The sequence below is a fragment of the Salmo salar genome, chromosome 05 (genome assembly GCF_965601325.2).
Source record: "Salmo salar chromosome 05, fSalSal1, whole genome shotgun sequence".
NCBI lineage: Eukaryota > Metazoa > Chordata > Actinopteri > Salmoniformes > Salmonidae > Salmo > Salmo salar.
The window spans coordinates 22,881,520-22,900,000 of record NC_138295.1 but is presented as its reverse complement, the minus strand read 5'-3'; the positions used below and the strand labels follow the sequence as shown (position 1 = coordinate 22,900,000).

At 47.4% G+C, this 18,481-nt stretch overlaps 1 protein-coding gene across 5 annotated transcripts in view; it reads right to left on the bottom strand.

Moving 5' to 3' along the window:
• LOC106604462 (ecto-NOX disulfide-thiol exchanger 2) overlaps window positions 1-18,481 on the bottom strand; it is a 312,275-nt gene that overhangs the window by 74,577 nt on the left and 219,217 nt on the right. For all 5 annotated transcript variants that reach the window (XM_014199102.3, XM_014199101.3, XM_014199098.3 and 2 more), the window contains one exon: window positions 12,932-13,063. In XM_014199102.3, coding sequence (XP_014054577.1) covers window positions 12,932-13,063 — 132 coding nt within the window. The remainder of the gene's footprint in view (window positions 1-12,931; window positions 13,064-18,481) is intronic.

Here is an 18,481-nt window from a genome sequence, read left to right as displayed (position 1 = left end):
AGTCCTTAGAGTGGAGACTCCACAGAAACCTTGTCCCTATAAGGAAGCTATTTCTCTCCTGTGAGGACTAGAAGAGGCACAATATCCACAAGACAAGCTATGTCCCCATAGTCAAGTCTCTACAGTACCATGTCCCCATAGTGAAGTCTCTACAGTACCATGTCCCCATAGTGAAGTCTCTACAGCACCATGTCCCCATAGTGAAGTCTCTACAGTACCATGTCCCCATAGTGAAGTCTCTACAGCACCATGTCCCCATAGTGAAGTCTCTACAGTACCATGTCCCCATAGTGAAGTCTCTACAGTACCATGTCCCCATAGTGAAGTCTCTACAGCACCATGTCCCCATAGTGAAGTCTCTACAGTACCATGTCCCCATAGTGAAGTCTCTACAGCACCATGTCCCCATAGTGAAGTCTCTACAGCACCATGTCCCCATAGTGAAGTCTCTACAGCACCATGTCCCCATAGTGAAGTCTCTACAGTACCATGTCCCCATAGTGAAGTCTCTACAGTACCATGTCCCCATAGTGAAGTCTCTACAGTACCATGTCCCCATAGTGAAGTCTCTACAGCACCATGTCCCCATAGTGAAGTCTCTACAGCACCATGTCCCCATAGTGAAGTCTCTACAGTACCATGTCCCCATAGTGAAGTCTCTACAGTACCATGTCCCCATAGTGAAGTCTCTACAGTACCATGTCCCCATAGTGAAGTCTCTACAGTACCATGTCCCCATAGTGAAGTCTCTACAGTACCATGTACCCATAGTGAAGTCTCTACAGTACCATGTCCCCATAGTGAAGTCTCTACAGCACCATGTCCCCATAGTGAAGTCTCTACAGCACCATGTCCCCATAGTGAAGTCTCTACAGTACCATGTCCCCATAGTGAAGTCTCTACAGTACCATGTCCCCATAGTGAAGTCTCTACAGTACCATGTCCCCATAGTGAAGTCTCTACAGCACCATGTCCCCATAGTGAAGTCTCTACAGTACCATGTCCCCATAGTGAAGTCTCTACAGTACCATGTCCCCATAGTGAAGTCTCTACAGTACCATGTCCCCATAGTGAAGTCTCTACAGTACCATGTCCCCATAGTGAAGTCTCTACAGCACCATGTCCCCATAGTGAAGTCTCTACAGCACCATGTCCCCATAGTGAAGTCTCTACAGTACCATGTCCCCATAGTGAAGTCTCTACAGTACCATGTCCCCATAGTGAAGTCTCCACAGCACCATGTCCCCATAGTGAAGTCTCTACAGTACCATGTCCCCATAGTGAAGTCTCTACAGTACCATGTCCCCATAGTGAAGTCTCTACAGTACCATGTCCCAACAGTACCATGTCCCCATAGTGAAGTCTCTACAGCACCATGTCCCCATAGTGAAGTCTCTACAGTACCATGTACCCATAGTGAAGTCTCTACAGTACCATGTCCCCATAGTGAAGTCTCTACAGTACCATGTCCCCATAGTGAAGTCTCTACAGTACCATGTCCCAACAGTACCATGTCCCCATAGTGAAGTCTCTACAGTACCATGCCCCAACAGTACCATGTCCCCATAGTGAAGTCTCTACAGTACCATGTCCCCATAGTGAAGTCTCTACAGTACCATGTCCCCATAGTGAAGTCTCTACAGTACCATGTCCCCATAGTGAAGTCTCTACAGCACCATGTCCCCATAGTGAAGTCTCTACAGCACCATGTCCCCATAGTGAAGTCTCTACAGTACCATGTCCCCATAGTGAAGTCTCTACAGTACCATGTCCCCATAGTGAAGTCTCTACAGCACCATGTCCCCATAGTGAAGTCTCTACAGTACCATGTACCCATAGTGAAGTCTCTACAGTACCATGTCCCCATAGTCAAGTCTCTACAGCACCATGTCCCCATAGTGAAGTCTCTACAGTACCATGTCCCAACAGTACCATGTCCCCATAGTAAAGTCTCTACAGTACCATGCCCCCATAGTGAAGTCTCCACAGTACCATGTCCCCATAGTGAAGTCTCCACAGTACCATGTCCCCATAGTGAAGTCTCCACAGTACCATGTCCCCATAGTGAAGTCTCCACAGTACCATGTCCCCATAGTGAAGTCTCCACAGCACCATGTCCCCATAGTGAAGTCTCCACAGTACCATGTCCCCATAGTGAAGTCTCTACAGTACCATGTCCCCATAGTGAAGTCTCTACAGCACCATGTCCCCATAGTGAAGTCTCTACAGCACCATGTCCCCATAGTGAAGTCTCTACAGTACCATGTCCCAACAGTACCATGTCCCCATAGTCAAGTCTCTACAGCACCATGTCCCCATAGTGAAGTCTCTACAGCACCATGTCCCCATAGTGAAGTCTCTACAGCACCATGTCCCCATAGTGAAGTCTCTACAGTACCATGTCCCCATAGTGAAGTCTCTACAGTACCATGTCCCCATAGTGAAGTCTCTACAGTACCATGTCCCAACAGTACCATGTCCCCATAGTGAAGTCTCTACAGCACCATGTCCCCATAGTGAAGTCTCTACAGCACCATGTCCCCATAGCACCATGTCCCCATAGTGAAGTCTCTACAGCACCATGTCCCCATAGTGAAGTACTGTACCCTTCCTTCACAAAACAACCCACTGGGAACACACAGGTTAAATCAACGTTGATTCCACATAATTTCAATGAAATGACATTGAACCAAAGTGGAAAACACGTTGAAATGACGTCTGTGCCTCTTTAGACCATGTCCGTCTCCACAGCATTTTATTTCTTTAAGTTGACTGAGCCTCATCTCCCTGTAGCTACTTGGCTCTAGAGACACTGATGATGCAATGACTTGGTGGCAGGTGGTGTTGCGTACCACAGAGGCAATAAATCTAATCAAGACTGCTGATTAATGTGTCAAATGTCTTGGATAATAAATGGTTGTTGGGGAAATCCCCACTCCGAGCGAGTGAGAGAGAAAGAATGAAAACAGTATGAGGAAACAGAGGATGGAAAGCCCTAGAAGATTCCATATGCTCCTAATTTTAGTCTGGACCTGTGTCTTCAATAAAGTTTTTTAATTTTGTTATAAAAGGCATGATAAATGCTACTGTAATGTAAAGCTAATCTCGTTCTTTCTGGGCCATTGAGAGAGATGTATTTGTATTTATTATGGATCCCCATTAGCTGCTGCCAAGGCATATAATTTGACAGAGCGAGAGACCGACAGAGGGACAGACAGAGCGAGCGAGCGAGCGACAGAGTGCGAGCGAGCGAGCGACAGAGTGCGAGCGAGCGAGCGACAGAGTGCGAGCGAGCGTCCGACAGAGTGCGAGCGAGCGTCCGACAGAGTGCGAGCGAGCGTCCGACAGAGTGCGAGCGAGCGTCCGACAGAGTGCGAGCGAGCGACCGACAGAGTGCGAGCGAGCGTCCGACAGAGTGCGAGCGAGCGTCCGACAGAGTGCGAGCGAGCGTCCGACAGAGTGCGAGCGAGCGTCCGACAGAGTGCGAGCGAGCGCGAGCGTCCGACAGAGTGCGAGCGAGCGTCCGACAGAGTGCGAGCGAGCGTCCGACAGAGAGCGCGAGCGAGCGACAGAGTGCGAGCGACCGACAGAGTGCGAGCGAGCGAGAGAGTGCGAGCGAGCGAGCGACAGAGTGCGAGCGAGCGTCCGACAGAGAGCGCGAGCGAGCGAGCGACAGAGTGCGAGCGAGCGACCGACAGAGTGCGAGCGAGCGACCGACAGAGTGCGAGCGAGCGAGCGACAGAGTGCGAGCGAGCGTCCGACAGAGTGCGAGCGAGCGTCCGACAGAGTGCGAGCGAGCGTCCGACAGAGTGCGAGCGAGCGAGGGTCCGACAGAGTGCGAGCGAGCGACAGAGTGCGAGCGAGCGAGCGTCCGACAGAGAGCGCGAGCGAGCGACAGAGTGCGAGCGAGCGTCCGACAGAGTGCGAGCGAGCGAGCGTCCGACAGAGAGCGCGAGCGAGCGACAGAGTGCGAGCGAGCGTCCGACAGAGTGCGAGCGAGCGAGCGTCCGACAGAGAGCGCGAGCGAGCGACAGAGTGCGAGCGAGCGAGCGTCCGACATAGTGCGAGCGAGCGAGCGTCCGACAGAGAGCGCGAGCGAGCGACAGAGTGCGAGCGAGCGAGCGAGCGACAGAGTGCGAGCGAGCGAGCGTCCGACAGAGTGCGAGCGAGCGTCCGACAGAGTGCGAGCGAGCGAGCGTCCGACAGAGTGCGAGCGAGCGACCGACAGACAGAGTGCGAGCGAGCGAACGGCAGAGTGCGAGCGAGCGACCGACAGAGTGCGAGCGAGCGACCGACAGAGTACGAGCGAGCGAGCGACAGAGTGCGAGCGAGCGACTGACAGAGTGCGAGCGAGCGAGCGACAGAGTGCGAGCGAGCGTGCGACAGAGTGCGAGCGAGCGTCCGACAGAGTGCGAGAGAGCGTCCGACAGAGTGCGAGAGAGCGTCCGACAGAGAGCGCGAGCGAGCGTCCGACAGAGAGCGCGAGCGAGCGTCCGACAGAGAGCGCGAGCGAGCGTCCGACAGAGAGCGCGAGCGAGCGTCCGACAGAGAGCGCGAGCGACCGACCGAGCGACCGACCGACCGACAGAGAGAGAGAGAGAGACACACACCGACAGACCGAGAGAGAGAGAGAGACACACACCGACAGACCGAGAGAGAGAGAGAGAGACACCGACAGACCGAGAGAGAGAGAGAGAGACACCGACAGATCGAGAGAGAGAGAGACACCGACAGACCGAGAGAGAGAGAGAGAGACACCGACAGACCGAGAGAGAGAGAGAGAGAGACACCGACAGACCGAGAGAGAGAGAGAGAGAGACACCGACAGACCGAGAGAGAGAGAGAGACACCGACAGACCGAGAGAGAGAGAGAGACACCGACAGACCGAGAGAGAGAGAGAGACACACCGACAGACCGAGAGAGAGAGAGAGACACCGACAGACCGAGAGAGAGAGAGAGACACACCGACAGACCGAGAGAGAGAGAGAGACACACCGACAGACCGAGAGAGAGAGAGAGACACACCGACAGACCGAGAGAGAGAGAGACACCGACAGACCGAGAGAGAGAGAGACACCGACAGACCGAGAGAGAGAGAGAGAGAGAGACACCGACAGACCGAGAGAGAGAGAGAGAGAGACACCGACAGACCGAGAGAGAGAGAGAGAGAGAGACACCGACAGACCGAGAGAGAGAGAGACACCGACAGACCGAGAGAGAGAGAGAGACACCGACAGACCGAGAGAGAGAGAGAGACACCGACAGACCGAGAGAGAGAGAGAGACACCGACAGACCGAGAGAGAGAGAGAGACACCGACAGACCGAGAGAGAGAGAGAGACACCGACAGACCGAGAGAGAGAGAGAGAGACCGACAGACCGAGAGAGAGAGAGAGACACCGACAGACCGAGAGAGAGAGAGACACCGACAGACCAAGAGAGAGAGAGAGACACCGACAGACCGAGAGAGAGAGAGAGAGAGAGACCGACAGACCGAGAGAGAGAGACAGACAGACCGAGAGAGAGAGACAGACAGACAGACAGAGAGAGACCGCAGACAGACAGAGAGAGACCGCAGACAGAGACCGACAGAGAGAGAGAGAGAGCTCCATCAGAGGAAAAACAACAGAGGAGAAGATGAAGTTCAATCCCTCACGATGGAGAATCAGTAGAAAATCCAGGTGGATTAGTTCAAAGGTACAAGCCGAACTCGTAACAAAGTCTTTACGTGTGCGTGTGCTGTTAGTGTGTGTGTGTGTGTGTGCTGTTTGTGGGCCTACAGTAGACCAGGAAAGCATTCTGTGTAACCTACTGTATAATATCCTCGTACAATAACAATGGTAACCACCTGTATTGTGGCTCTAAAGCCATCTAGTCTCTCAGCTGTTTGACCACCATTAACACAGATAAAGGCATGGTGTGTTAATAAAGTTCTGAACTGACTGTGGATCAGATCTCACAGACAATAGTCCCCAGCAAAACACAAGCAGCTCTGCCTTTCTGAATTATAGATGGAGTTCAGTACAGGGCAAGTTTAGTACTGAATGTCTGGCTCCTCAGTTCACTGGTTCATAAGGAACACAGTTAGTGGACAACCTTGGCTATAGTGAATTTCTTCATGAATATTTTCCTCAATAGTCATTCATTATTTAAAAGTAAATAAAAATGGAAGGAAATAATGTCACCCCTTGGACCATGGGTTTCAATAACAACACCACCTCGGGCTTCACTGATTAAAAGACAGAAGAGTGACATTGAGACATGTTTGTTTCCTGGACTGACAACTTTTTAAAGTTGATATTTGTAGTTTAACATTCTGCCCCAGAGGTAGACCGTCATTGTAAATAAGAATTTGTTCTTAACTGACTTGCCTAGTTGAATAAAGGTTAAAGAAAAAAAAAGAGAATACAGTTGTTTTTAATTGAAATTAAAACAGGATGAAGAAGTAATGTATAATGTATACATGTATAATTAAACAGTGTGGCTGCTAGATTAATATGTGTCCTACTTTACTTTGTGAGTTTTGTAGAGTTGACAATATTGATTATTATTTTAATGATGCTAATATTGTAACACTTTGGCAATATGTACCTTGTTATGTCATGCCAATAAAGGCAAATTGAGAGCGCGCAAGGAAGTGGCGAGGGAGAGAGTAGAGGGGGCGAGAGTAGAGAGGGAGAGGAGAGTAGAGAGGGAGAGGAGAGTAGAGAGAGTAGAGAGGGAGAGGAGAGTAGAGGGGGAGAGACGAGATATGGAAGATCTATTTCTTCAGGTGATTTGCGAGGACTACAGCTGTCCCCCCCCCCCACCACAGACAACCTGACTGCAGCCTAACCACTGGCAATGATGGGGTGTGTGTCCGTGTGAGACCATTGCAGCTGCGGTATTTAAGAGATGGAGAGAGTCCTCTAATGAAGGTAACAGCACTAACGGCAGCTTGCTTATGCTGTCCCATGGCTCAAGGTGCTAAGTGACAGAACACACAAATACAATAGTATTCCTCTCCATCACACTCTACAATTATAACTCACTCAACAAAGTGCATCATTTTCTCTTGCACAGCACAGCAGTGTAGCAAGGAGAGTCTGCTAAGTCTGGCAGCAGCTCAGTAAATTGTACAAATGAAATTCAATAGGAAAAACCCAGTAGGTAGAATAGCATCCTCCAAGCCCACTTTAAAATATGGAGTCCTAGTGGATTACTGTGAGGCCCAGAATTCTGGAGCTCTGTTGATATGAATGTGCTTTTAAAGAAGCTGAAGGTGGTGGTTTAGAAAAAGGCTTTGGGAAACAAGACATTCTAGTAAGAAGAGAGGAACGACACATGGCTGCATAAATCGTCACAGCCGGAGGAGTGAAATGATGAAGTCAAAACGCAATGTTAAAGTGATAAATGCCCTGCAGCGCTTCTATTGATATTGAACAAACAATAAACACCAGAAGCATAGCGCCTTATTGCGTTTCATTCATCTCAAACTCTCAGTTCCTAACCATTAAACAAACATTGATGGAACATTATCATTCTAGAAGGAGCTCTGCTTCCTCTCACTCCTGTCTCCCAAGGACGCTCTAATGACACGTCTCTATGGTTCACCTGACTGAGTGACTCATGATAACATATCTGTTGGCTCTGCCACTGTAATTTCACCTGACTGGGTGACTCATGATAACATATCTGTTGGCTCTGCCACTGTAATTTCACCTGACTGAGTGACTCATGATAACATATCTGTTGGCTCTGCCACTGTAATTTCACCTGACTGAGTGACTCATGATAACATATCTGTTGGCTCTGCCACTGTAATTTCACCTGACTGGGTGACTCATGATAACATATCTGTTGGCTCTGCCACTGTAATTTCACCTGACTGGGTGACTCATGATAACATATCTGTTGGCTCTGCCACTGTAATTTCACCTGACTGGGTGACTCATGATAACATATCTGTTGGCTCTGCCACTGTAATTTCACCTGACTGGGTGACTCATGATAACATATCTGTTGGCTCTGCCACTGTAATTTCACCTGACTGAGTGACTCATGATAACATATCTGTTGGCTCTGCCACTGTAATTTCACCTGACTGAGTGACTCATGATAACATATCTGTTGGCTCTGCGACTGTAATTTCATCTGACTGAGTGACTCATGATAACATATCTGTTGGCTCTGCCACTGTAATTTCACCTGACTGAGTGACTCATGATAACATATCTGTTGGCTCTGCCACTGTAATTTCACCTGACTGGGTGACTCATGATAACATATCTGTTGGCTCTGCCACTGTAATTTCACCTGACTGAGTGACTCATGATAACATATCTGTTGGCTCTGCCACTGTAATTGTGACCCGATTGTCTATTATATTGACAAGATATTTGAGTGACCGCTCTAACAAAGGAAATACATGTCCTCAATGATGGAAGGCCGCGGGATGAGTTGAGATCAGGTGGGATCATTCTAGCCAATGAGAGGGCAGATACGTGTCAACAGGCCATAGAGATAGAGGACTCATTTTTGTATCTGTGCCATTATAGCGTCTGTGACAGCATGAGCAGCGCCATTGAGGCCAACTCCATTTTAAAGTAGTGAATTTTCTTGCTCTTCATTGGCAGATTGCCCCCAACTCATAGAAATCCCCACCCAGATGATTTTAAAAGGTGTGGAAGCCGCCAATGGCCATGTTGAACTATTGTAAAGTGGTTGTTCCACTGGATATCATAAGGTGAATGCACCAATTTGTAAGTCGCTCTGGATAAGAGCGTCTGCTAAATGACGTAAATGTAAAATGTAAATGTTGAATCCTCCACTTATATGAAAGTAGGCACAACTTCACAATAGTTTTTGGATTTGTTCGAAATGCCACTTACATCAGTGCATTCGATCAAATAAGCCTCACATAGCAAATTAGCCATGACATTTTATATTGACCAAAATCAACACCCTCATTGACCTCCATACAAACACTCCTCGCTTCGTGGACTTATTTTCATGGACAGATTTTGGGCAAAGTAAAACCTCTCGCAATTGCCTATTCCTATGGTGACACATGATGACATTGAGAGCTTTGGACTATAAGCTTTTATCTGCAAAAAGATGATTCTGAGATAACTGGCTTTAAAGTTCCAAACCCTCGTTGGTTTGAATGATGTCAGCAATTTTGATCTTGTATTCTTTTGAACTTAACATGAATATTTCAATAGAGAACATTGTATGAACAAGCATGAATTTTGTAAGAGAGGGTGATACTCCGAAAGTTCCTGCCACCTGTCTGGTACTGAGCTGTGTGGATCTCAAGTCCTCAGACTGATAGAGTCATAAGTCCATCTGGCTGACTCAGCGCAGCATGTTCATTTTAATAGAGACAAAGAAAATGGCCGACTTAGGCAAATGTGAGCAGAGCCACAGAATCCAGCAACCAGTCTGCAGCTACAGAGTCAGAAACATCCACTGGATACTGCAGACACAGACACAAACACTTCAGACACTCCCCCTAGTCTCTACTGTAGCCACACAGACACTCCCCCTAGTCTCTACTGTAGCCACACAGACACTCCCCCTAGTCTCTACTGTAGCCACACAGACACTCCCCCTAGTCTCTACTGTAGCCACACAGACACTCCCCCTAGTCTCTACTGTAGCCACACAGACACTCCCCCTAGTCTCTACTGCAGCCACACAGACACTCCCTTTAGTCTCTACTGCAGCCACACAGACACTCCCCCTAGTCTCTACTGCAGCCACACAGACACTCCCCCTAGTCTCTACTGCAGCCACACAGACACTCCCCCTAGTCTCTACTGCAGCCACACAGACACTCCCCCTAGTCTCTACTGTAGCCACACAGACACTCCCCCTAGTCTCTACTGTAGCCACACAGACACTCCCCCTAGTCTCTACTGTAGCCACACAGACACTCCCCCTAGTCTCTACTGTAGCCACACAGACACTCCTCCTAGTCTCTACTGTAGCCACACAGACACTCCCCCTAGTCTCTACTGTAGCCACACAGACACTCCCCCTAGTCTCTACTGCAGCCACACAGACACTCCCCCTAGTCTCTACTGCAGCCACACAGACACTCCCCCTAGTCTCTACTGCAGCCACACAGACACTCCCCCTAGTCTCTACTGCAGCCACACAGACACTCCCCCTAGTCTCTACTGCAGCCACACAGACACTCCCCCCCTAGTCTCTACTGCAGCCACAGACACTCCCCGTCCCGCGCCCCGCCTCCCCAGTCTCTACTGCAGCCACACAGACACTCCCCCTAGTCTCTACTGCAGCCACACAGACACTCCCCCTAGTCTCTACTGCAGCCACACAGACACTCCCCCTAGTCTCTACTGCAGCCACACAGACACTCCCCCTAGTCTCTACTGCAGCCACACAGACACTCCCCCTAGTCTCTACTGTAGCCACACAGACACTCCCCCTAGTCTCTACTGTAGCCACACAGACACTCCCCCTAGTCTCTACTGTAGCCACACAGACACTCCCCCTAGTCTCTACTGTAGCCACACAGACACTCCCCCTAGTCTCTACTGTAGCCACACAGACACTCCCCCTAGTCTCTACTGTAGCCACACAGACACTCCCCCTAGTCTCTACTGTAGCCACACAGACACTCCCCCTAGTCTCTACTGTAGCCACACAGACACTCCCCCTAGTCTCTACTGTAGCCACACAGACACTCCCCCTAGTCTCTACTGTAGCCACACAGACACTCCCCCTAGTCTCTACTGTAGCCACACAGACACTCCCCCTAGTCTCTACTGTAGCCACACAGACACTCCCCCTAGTCTCTACTGTAGCCACACAGACACTCCCCCTAGTCTCTACTGTAGCCACACAGACACTCCCCCTAGTCTCTACTGCAGCCACACAGACACTCCCCCTAGTCTCTACTGTAGCCACACAGACACTCCCCCTAGTCTCTACTGTCGCCACACAGACACTCCCCCTAGTCTCTACTGTAGCCACACAGACACTCCAGACACTCCCCCTAGTCTCTACTGTAGCCACACAGACACTCCAGACACTCCCCCTAGTCTCTACTGTAGCCACACAGACTCCACCTATGGTTAGGGTTATAACTAGAGTAGAGGTAGGGTTATAACTAGAGTAGAGGTAGGGTTATAACTAGAGTAGAGGTAGGGTTATAACTACAGTAGAGGTAGGGTTATAACTAGAGTAGAGGTACGGTTATAACTAGAGTAGAGGTACGGTTATAACTACAGTAGAGGTACGGTTATAACTAGAGTAGAGGTACGGTTATAACTAGAGTAGAGGTACGGTTATAACTAGAGTAGAGGTACGGTTATAACTAGAGTAGAGGTACGGTTATAACTAGAGTAGAGGTACGGTTATAACTAGAGTAGAGGTACGGTTATAACTACAGTAGAGGTACGGTTATAACTACAGTAGAGGTACGGTTATATCTACAGTAGAGGTACGGTTATATCTAGAGTAGAGGTACGGTTATATCTAGAGTAGAGGTACGGTTATAACTAGAGTAGGGGTACGGTTATAACTACAGTAGAGGTTATAACTACAGTGGAGGTTATAACTACAGTAGAGGTTATAACTACAGTAGAGGTTATAACTACAGTAGAGGTTATAACTACAGCAGAGGTTATAACTACAGTTGAGGTTATAACTACAGTAGAGGTTATAACTACAGTAGAGGTTATAACTACAGTAGAGGTTAACTACAGTAGAGGTACGGTTATAACTACAGTAGAGGTACGGTTATAACTACAGTAGAGGTACGGTTATAACTACAGCAAAGGTACGGTTATAACTACAGCAAAGGTACGGTTATAACTACAGCAGAGGTACGGTTATAACTACAGCAGTGGTACGGTTATAACTACAGCAGTGGTACGGTTATAACTACAGTAGAGGTTATAACTACAGTGGAGGTTATAACTACAGTGGAGGTTATAACTACAGTAGAGGTTATAACTACAGTAGAGGTTATAACTACAGTAGAGGTTATAACTACAGCAGAGGTACGGTTATAACTACAGCAGAGGTACGGTTATAACTACAGCAAGGGTACGGTTATAACTACAGCAGTGGTACGGTTATAACTACAGTAGAGGTACGGTTATAACTACAGTAGAGGTACGGTTATAACTACAGTAGAGGTACGGTTATAACTACAGTAGAGGTACGGTTATAACTACAGTAGAGGTACGGTTATAACTACAGTAGAGGTACGGTTATAACTACAGTAGAGGTACGGTTATAACTACAGCAGTGGTACGGTTATAACTACAGCAGTGGTACAGTTATAACTACAGCAGTGGTACGGTTATAACTACAGCAGTGGTACGGTTATAACTACAGTAGAGGTTATAACTACAGTAGAGGTACGGTTATAACTACAGTAGCGGTACGGTTATAACTACAGTAGCGGTACAGTTATAACTACAGTAGAGGTTATAACTACAGTAGAGGTTATAACTACAGCAGTGGTTATAACTACAGTAGAGGTTATAACTACAGTAGAGGTTATAACTACAGTAGAGGTACGGTTATAACTACAGTAGAGGTACGGTTATAACTACAGTAGAGGTACGGTTATAACTACAGTAGAGGTACGGTTATAACTACAGTAGAGGTACGGTTATAACTACAGCAGTGGTACGGTTATAACTACAGTAGAGGTACGGTTATAACTACAGTAGAGGTACGGTTATAACTACAGTAGAGGTACGGTTATAACGACAGTAGAGGTACGGTTATAACTACAGCAGAGGTACGGTTATAACTACAGTAGAGGTACGGTTATAACTACAGCAGTGGTACGGTTATAACTACAGCAGTGGTACGGTTATAACTACAGCAGTGGTACGGTTATAACTACAGTAGAGGTACGGTTATAACTACAGTAGAGGTATGGTTAGGATTAAATGACCCATACCTGACAGAAGGGGCTGTCCCGTCATGTTCATGGGAGCCATGCCAAGGTTGTTCATGGCGGTGGCCCAGGCGTTGGGGTCTGACATGGGCATCGGCATGGGGTTGGAGTCCATGGACATGTTACGAATCCCTTCTGCAAAGAGAGAGAGAACGAGTCAGAATACGGTACAATCAGATAGTCTAAAATCCCTTTTGGCTGCTCTGTTTCATTCCCTTACATTTCCTCATTAATAGCTTACATAACCCTCCCTGTAAGATGTTACAACAACAAAAAGAACGTGTTTTTATTCATGTCTGGCAATAGCAGAGAGGAAAACATCCAATTTGTGGTTGGAGGGATGAGACACAGCCTTTTACATTCTATTCAGAGTGGAGGGATGAGAGGTCATCTGTCCAGTGACACAGCCTTTTACATTCTATTCAGAGTGGAGGGATGAGAGGTCATCTGTCCAGTGACACAGCCTTTTACATTCTATTCAGAGTGGAGGGATGAGAGGTCATCTGTCCAGTGACAGAGCCTTTTACATTCTATTCAGAGTGGAGGGATGAGAGGTCATCTGTCCAGTGACACAGCCTTTTACATTCTATTCAGAGTGGAGGGATGAGGCCATCTGTCCAGTGACACAGCCTTTTACATTCTATTCAGAGTGGAGGGATGAGAGGTCATCCGTCCAGTGACACAGCCTTTTACATTCTATTCAGAGTGGAGGGATGAGGTCATCTGTCCAGTGACACAGCCTTTTACATTCTATTCAGAGTGGAGGGATGAGAGGTCATCTGTCCAGTGACACAGCCTTTTACATTCTATTCAGAGTGGAGGGATGAGAGGTCATCTGTCCAGTGACACAGCCTTTTACATTCTATTCAGAGTGGAGGGATGAGAGGTCATCTGTCCAGTGACACAGCCTTTTACATTCTATTCAGAGTGGAGGGATGAGAGGTCATCTGTCCAGTGACACAGCCTTTTACATTCTATTCAGAGTGGAGGGATGAGGTCATCTGTCCAGTGACACAGCCTTTTACATTCTATTCAGAGTGGAGGGATGAGGTCATCTGTCCAGTGACACAGCCTTTTACATTCTATTCAGAGTGGAGGGATGAGAGGTCATCTGTCCAGTGACACAGCCTTTTACATTCTATTCAGAGTGGAGGGATGAGGCCATCTGTCCAGTGACACAGCCTTTTACATTCTATTCAGAGTGGAGGGATGAGGTCATCTGTCCAGTGACACAGCCTTTTACATTCTATTCAGAGTGGAGGGATGAGAGGTCATCTGTCCAGTGACACAGCCTTTTACATTCTATTCAGAGTGGAGGGATGAGGTCATCTGTCCAGTGACACAGCCTTTTACATTCTATTCAGAGTGGAGGGATGAGAGGTCATCTGTCCAGTGACACAGCCTTTTACATTCTATTCAGAGTGGAGGGATGAGAGGTCATCTGTCCAGTGACACAGCCTTTTACATTCTATTCAGAGTGGAGGGATGAGGTCATCCGTCCAGTGACACAGCCTTTTACATTCTATTCAGAGTGGAGGGATGAGGCCATCTGTCCAGTGACACAGCCTTTTACATTCTATTCAGAGTGGAGGGATGAGGTCATCCGTCCAGTGACACAGCCTTTTACATTCTATTCAGAGTGGAGGGATGAGAGGTCATCCGTCCAGTGACAGAGCCTTTTACATTCTATTCAGAGTGGAGGGATGAGAGGTCATCTGTCCAGTGACAGAGCCTTTTACATTCTATTCAGAGTGGAGGGATGAGGCCATCTGTCCAGTGACACAGCCTTTTACATTCTATTCAGAGTGGAGGGATGAGAGGTCATCTGTCCAGTGACACAGCCTTTTACATTCTATTCAGAGTGGAGGGATGAGGTCATCTGTCCAGTGACACAGCCTTTTACATTCTATTCAGAGTGGAGGGATGAGGCCATCTGTCCAGTGACACAGCCTTTTACATTCTATTCAGAGTGGAGGGATGAGAGGTCATCTGTCCAGTGACAGAGCCTTTTACATTCTATTCAGAGTGGAGGGATGAGAGGTCATCTGTCCAGTGACACAGCCTTTTACATTCTATTCAGAGTGGAGGGATGAGGCCATCTGTCCAGTGACACAGCCTTTTACATTCTATTCAGAGTGGAGGGATGAGAGGTCATCTGTCCAGTGACACAGCCTTTTACATTCTATTCAGAGTGGAGGGATGAGGTCATCCGTCCAGTGACACAGCCTTTTACATTCTATTCAGAGTGGAGGGATGAGAGGTCATCTGTCCAGTGACACAGCCTTTTACATTCTATTCAGAGTGGAGGGATGAGAGGTCATCTGTCCAGTGACACAGCCTTTTACATTCTATTCAGAGTGGAGGGATGAGGTCATCTGTCCAGTGACACAGCCTTTTACATTCTATTCAGAGTGGAGGGATGAGAGGTCATCTGTCCAGTGACACAGCCTTTTACATTCTATTCAGAGTGGAGGGATGAGGTCATCCGTCCAGTGACGCAGCCTTTTACATTCTATTCAGAGTGGAGGGATGAGGTCATCCGTCCAGTGACACAGCCTTTTACATGCTATTCAGAGTGGAGGGATGAGGTCATCCGTCCAGTGACACAGCCTTTTACATTCTATTCAGAGTGGAGGGATGAGAGGTCATCTGTCCAGTGACACAGCCTTTTACATTCTATTCAGAGTGGAGGGATGAGAGGTCATCTGTCCAGTGACACAGCCTTTTACATTCTATTCAGAGTGGAGGGATGAGAGGTCATCTGTCCAGTGACACAGCCTTTTACATTCTATTCAGAGTGGAGGGATGAGGTCATCCGTCCAGTGACACAGCCTTTTACATTCTATTCAGAGTGGAGGGATGAGAGGTCATCCGTCCAGTGACACAGCCTTTTACATTCTATTCAGAGTGGAGGGATGAGGTCATCTGTCCAGTGACACAGCCTTTTACATTCTATTCAGAGTGGAGGGATGAGAGGTCATCTGTCCAGTGACACAGCCTTTTACATTCTATTCAGAGTGGAGGGATGAGGTCATCCGTCCAGTGACACAGCCTTTTACATTCTATTCAGAGTGGAGGGATGAGAGGTCATCCGTCCAGTGACACAGCCTTTTACATTCTATTCAGAGTGGAGGGATGAGAGGTCATCCGTCCAGTGACACAGCCTTTTACATTCTATTCAGAGTGGAGGGATGAGAGGTCATCTGTCCAGTGACACAGCCTTTTACATTCTATTCAGAGTGGAGGGATGAGAGGTCATCCGTCCAGTGACACAGCCTTTTACATTCTATTCAGAGTGGAGGGATGAGAGGTCATCCGTCCAGTGACACAGCCTTTTACATTCTATTCAGAGTGGAGGGATGAGAGGTCATCTGTCCAGTGACACAGCCTTTTACATTCTATTCAGAGTGGAGGGATGAGAGGTCATCCGTCCAGTGACACAGCCTTTTACATTCTATTCAGAGTGGAGGGATGAGGTCATCTGTCCAGTGACAGAGCCTTTTACATTCTATTCAGAGGTTATTAGCATTCATTCCCCTCTTGGCTGAACATCCTCTGACTTCTATTAAGAGAAGGCCTCCTGATGATGCTGCTTCTCTTCCCTGGCCGCCACTACAAACTCTCAGAATGAACAACAGTACTACCACAACACACTCCTCAGATAGAATCTACACAATACAACTCCAGTAAAAGAGCAGGGCTAGTTTATGTTTCTCTGTCACAGTCAATTTAAGGGAATAAAGCTAACGAAAAGAAGATTACTAGCTCTGGTACTAAGCAAAAGGCCATTTCTAAAGCAGTCGGGCATTCAAAACTTGAAAAAAAAAAATAGCTGGCCTAATATTACAGACACACATAATTCAGACACAACCCCAGGGCAAGCAGTCTGGTTTTCTGCCAAGTGTAACACATTCAGATCCCTACAGTAAAAGACCCCAAGTAAACAAGAACGCATCACACATTCAACCCTAGCCTATTCCTCCCATCTAAACCATTTCACAACTCTAAATGGGCTTTCTGTCTCTCATTTCTTTTACCTGTCTCTCTGACAGATGGTAAAGTGTGTTGACTGGCTGTGGCACTGAACTTCTCTCCTGCCTCATGATGCCAAAACAAACAGTTGGGGATGGGGACAGCACTTCACACACCTCAAATGTCACTGTCATCTGCTAACACTGATGCTGTGTGTGTGTGTAGGCCTATGTGTGTGTGTGTGTGAGTGTGTGTCAATGTGCGTGTGTGCGCCCTGACTGCCATGTCTAATCACTTGAGCAGCGGGCTGATTGTTCCGAGGCAGCTGAGGGTCTGGTATAATAAAGGATTAATGATGTTACCTCTGTCTGGTATAATAAAGGACTAATGATGTTTCCTCTGTCTGGTATAATAAAGGAATAATGATGTTACCTCTGTCTGGTATAATAAAGGACTAATGATGTTACCTCTGTCTGGTATAATAAAGGACTAATGACGTTTCCTCTGTCTGGTATAATATAGGACTAATGATGTTAACTCTGTCTGGTATAATAAAGGACTAATGATGTTACCTCTGTTTGGTATAATAAAGGACTAATGAGGTCAGTCGTAACAAACGAACTAGTCTCACTGACCAGTCGTAACAAACTAACTGGTCTCACTGATCAGTTGTAACAAACTAACTAGTCTCACTGACCAGTCATAAACTAACTAGTCTCACCGACCAGTCATAAACTAACTAGTCTCACCGACCAGTCATAAACTAACTAGTCTCACCGACCAGTCATAAACTAACTAGTCTCACTGACCAGTCATAAACTAACTAGTCTCACTGACCAGCCGTAACAAACTAGTCCAGTCCTAAATAACTTCGTAGAGTGATGAATTACAATTTGTTGTCGAAACCAACAAGATCAAAGAGATGGGCATAGACTTCAGGAAGTGAACAACACCTACCTCCGCAACATCTATCAGAGGTCAGAATATACAGATTGTAGAGGAATACAAATACCTGGGTGTCCTCTTGGACAATAAGCTTCAGTGGAGTAAATGTACAGACCTATTCTACAAAAAGAGTCAGAGACGACTTTCTCAGAAAGCTGGGATCTTAATGTTGACTGTGCTATCCTGACTCTGTTTAACAAATCATTAATTGAGAGTATTTGACCCAAGCCACCCCCTTTATCCGGACTTTGAACTACTCCCCTATGGGTGCAAATACATGGCACCCACCGGAAAGAAAAACAGAACTAGACAATAATTTGTGCCAGGTGTGATACCACTCCTAAATAGCTTGTCTAATGTTCCTATCCACCCAGTAAGGCCAGTAGGCTAGTCTCTTTATTGGTATGTAACTTATGTATTTTGTACTGTCAAATGCCAGCAAGAAGACCGAACATGAGTCAGTTGAGACTGACACCAATGTTCAGTTTAAAAGTGTCTCCGTTTACCTGAAAGGGTCATGATACATCCACAGGGCCACTGTCTCTCAAAGGATCATGATACATCCACAGGGCCACTGTCTCTCAAAGTGTCATGATACATCCACAGGGCCACTCTCTCTCAAAGGGTCATGATACA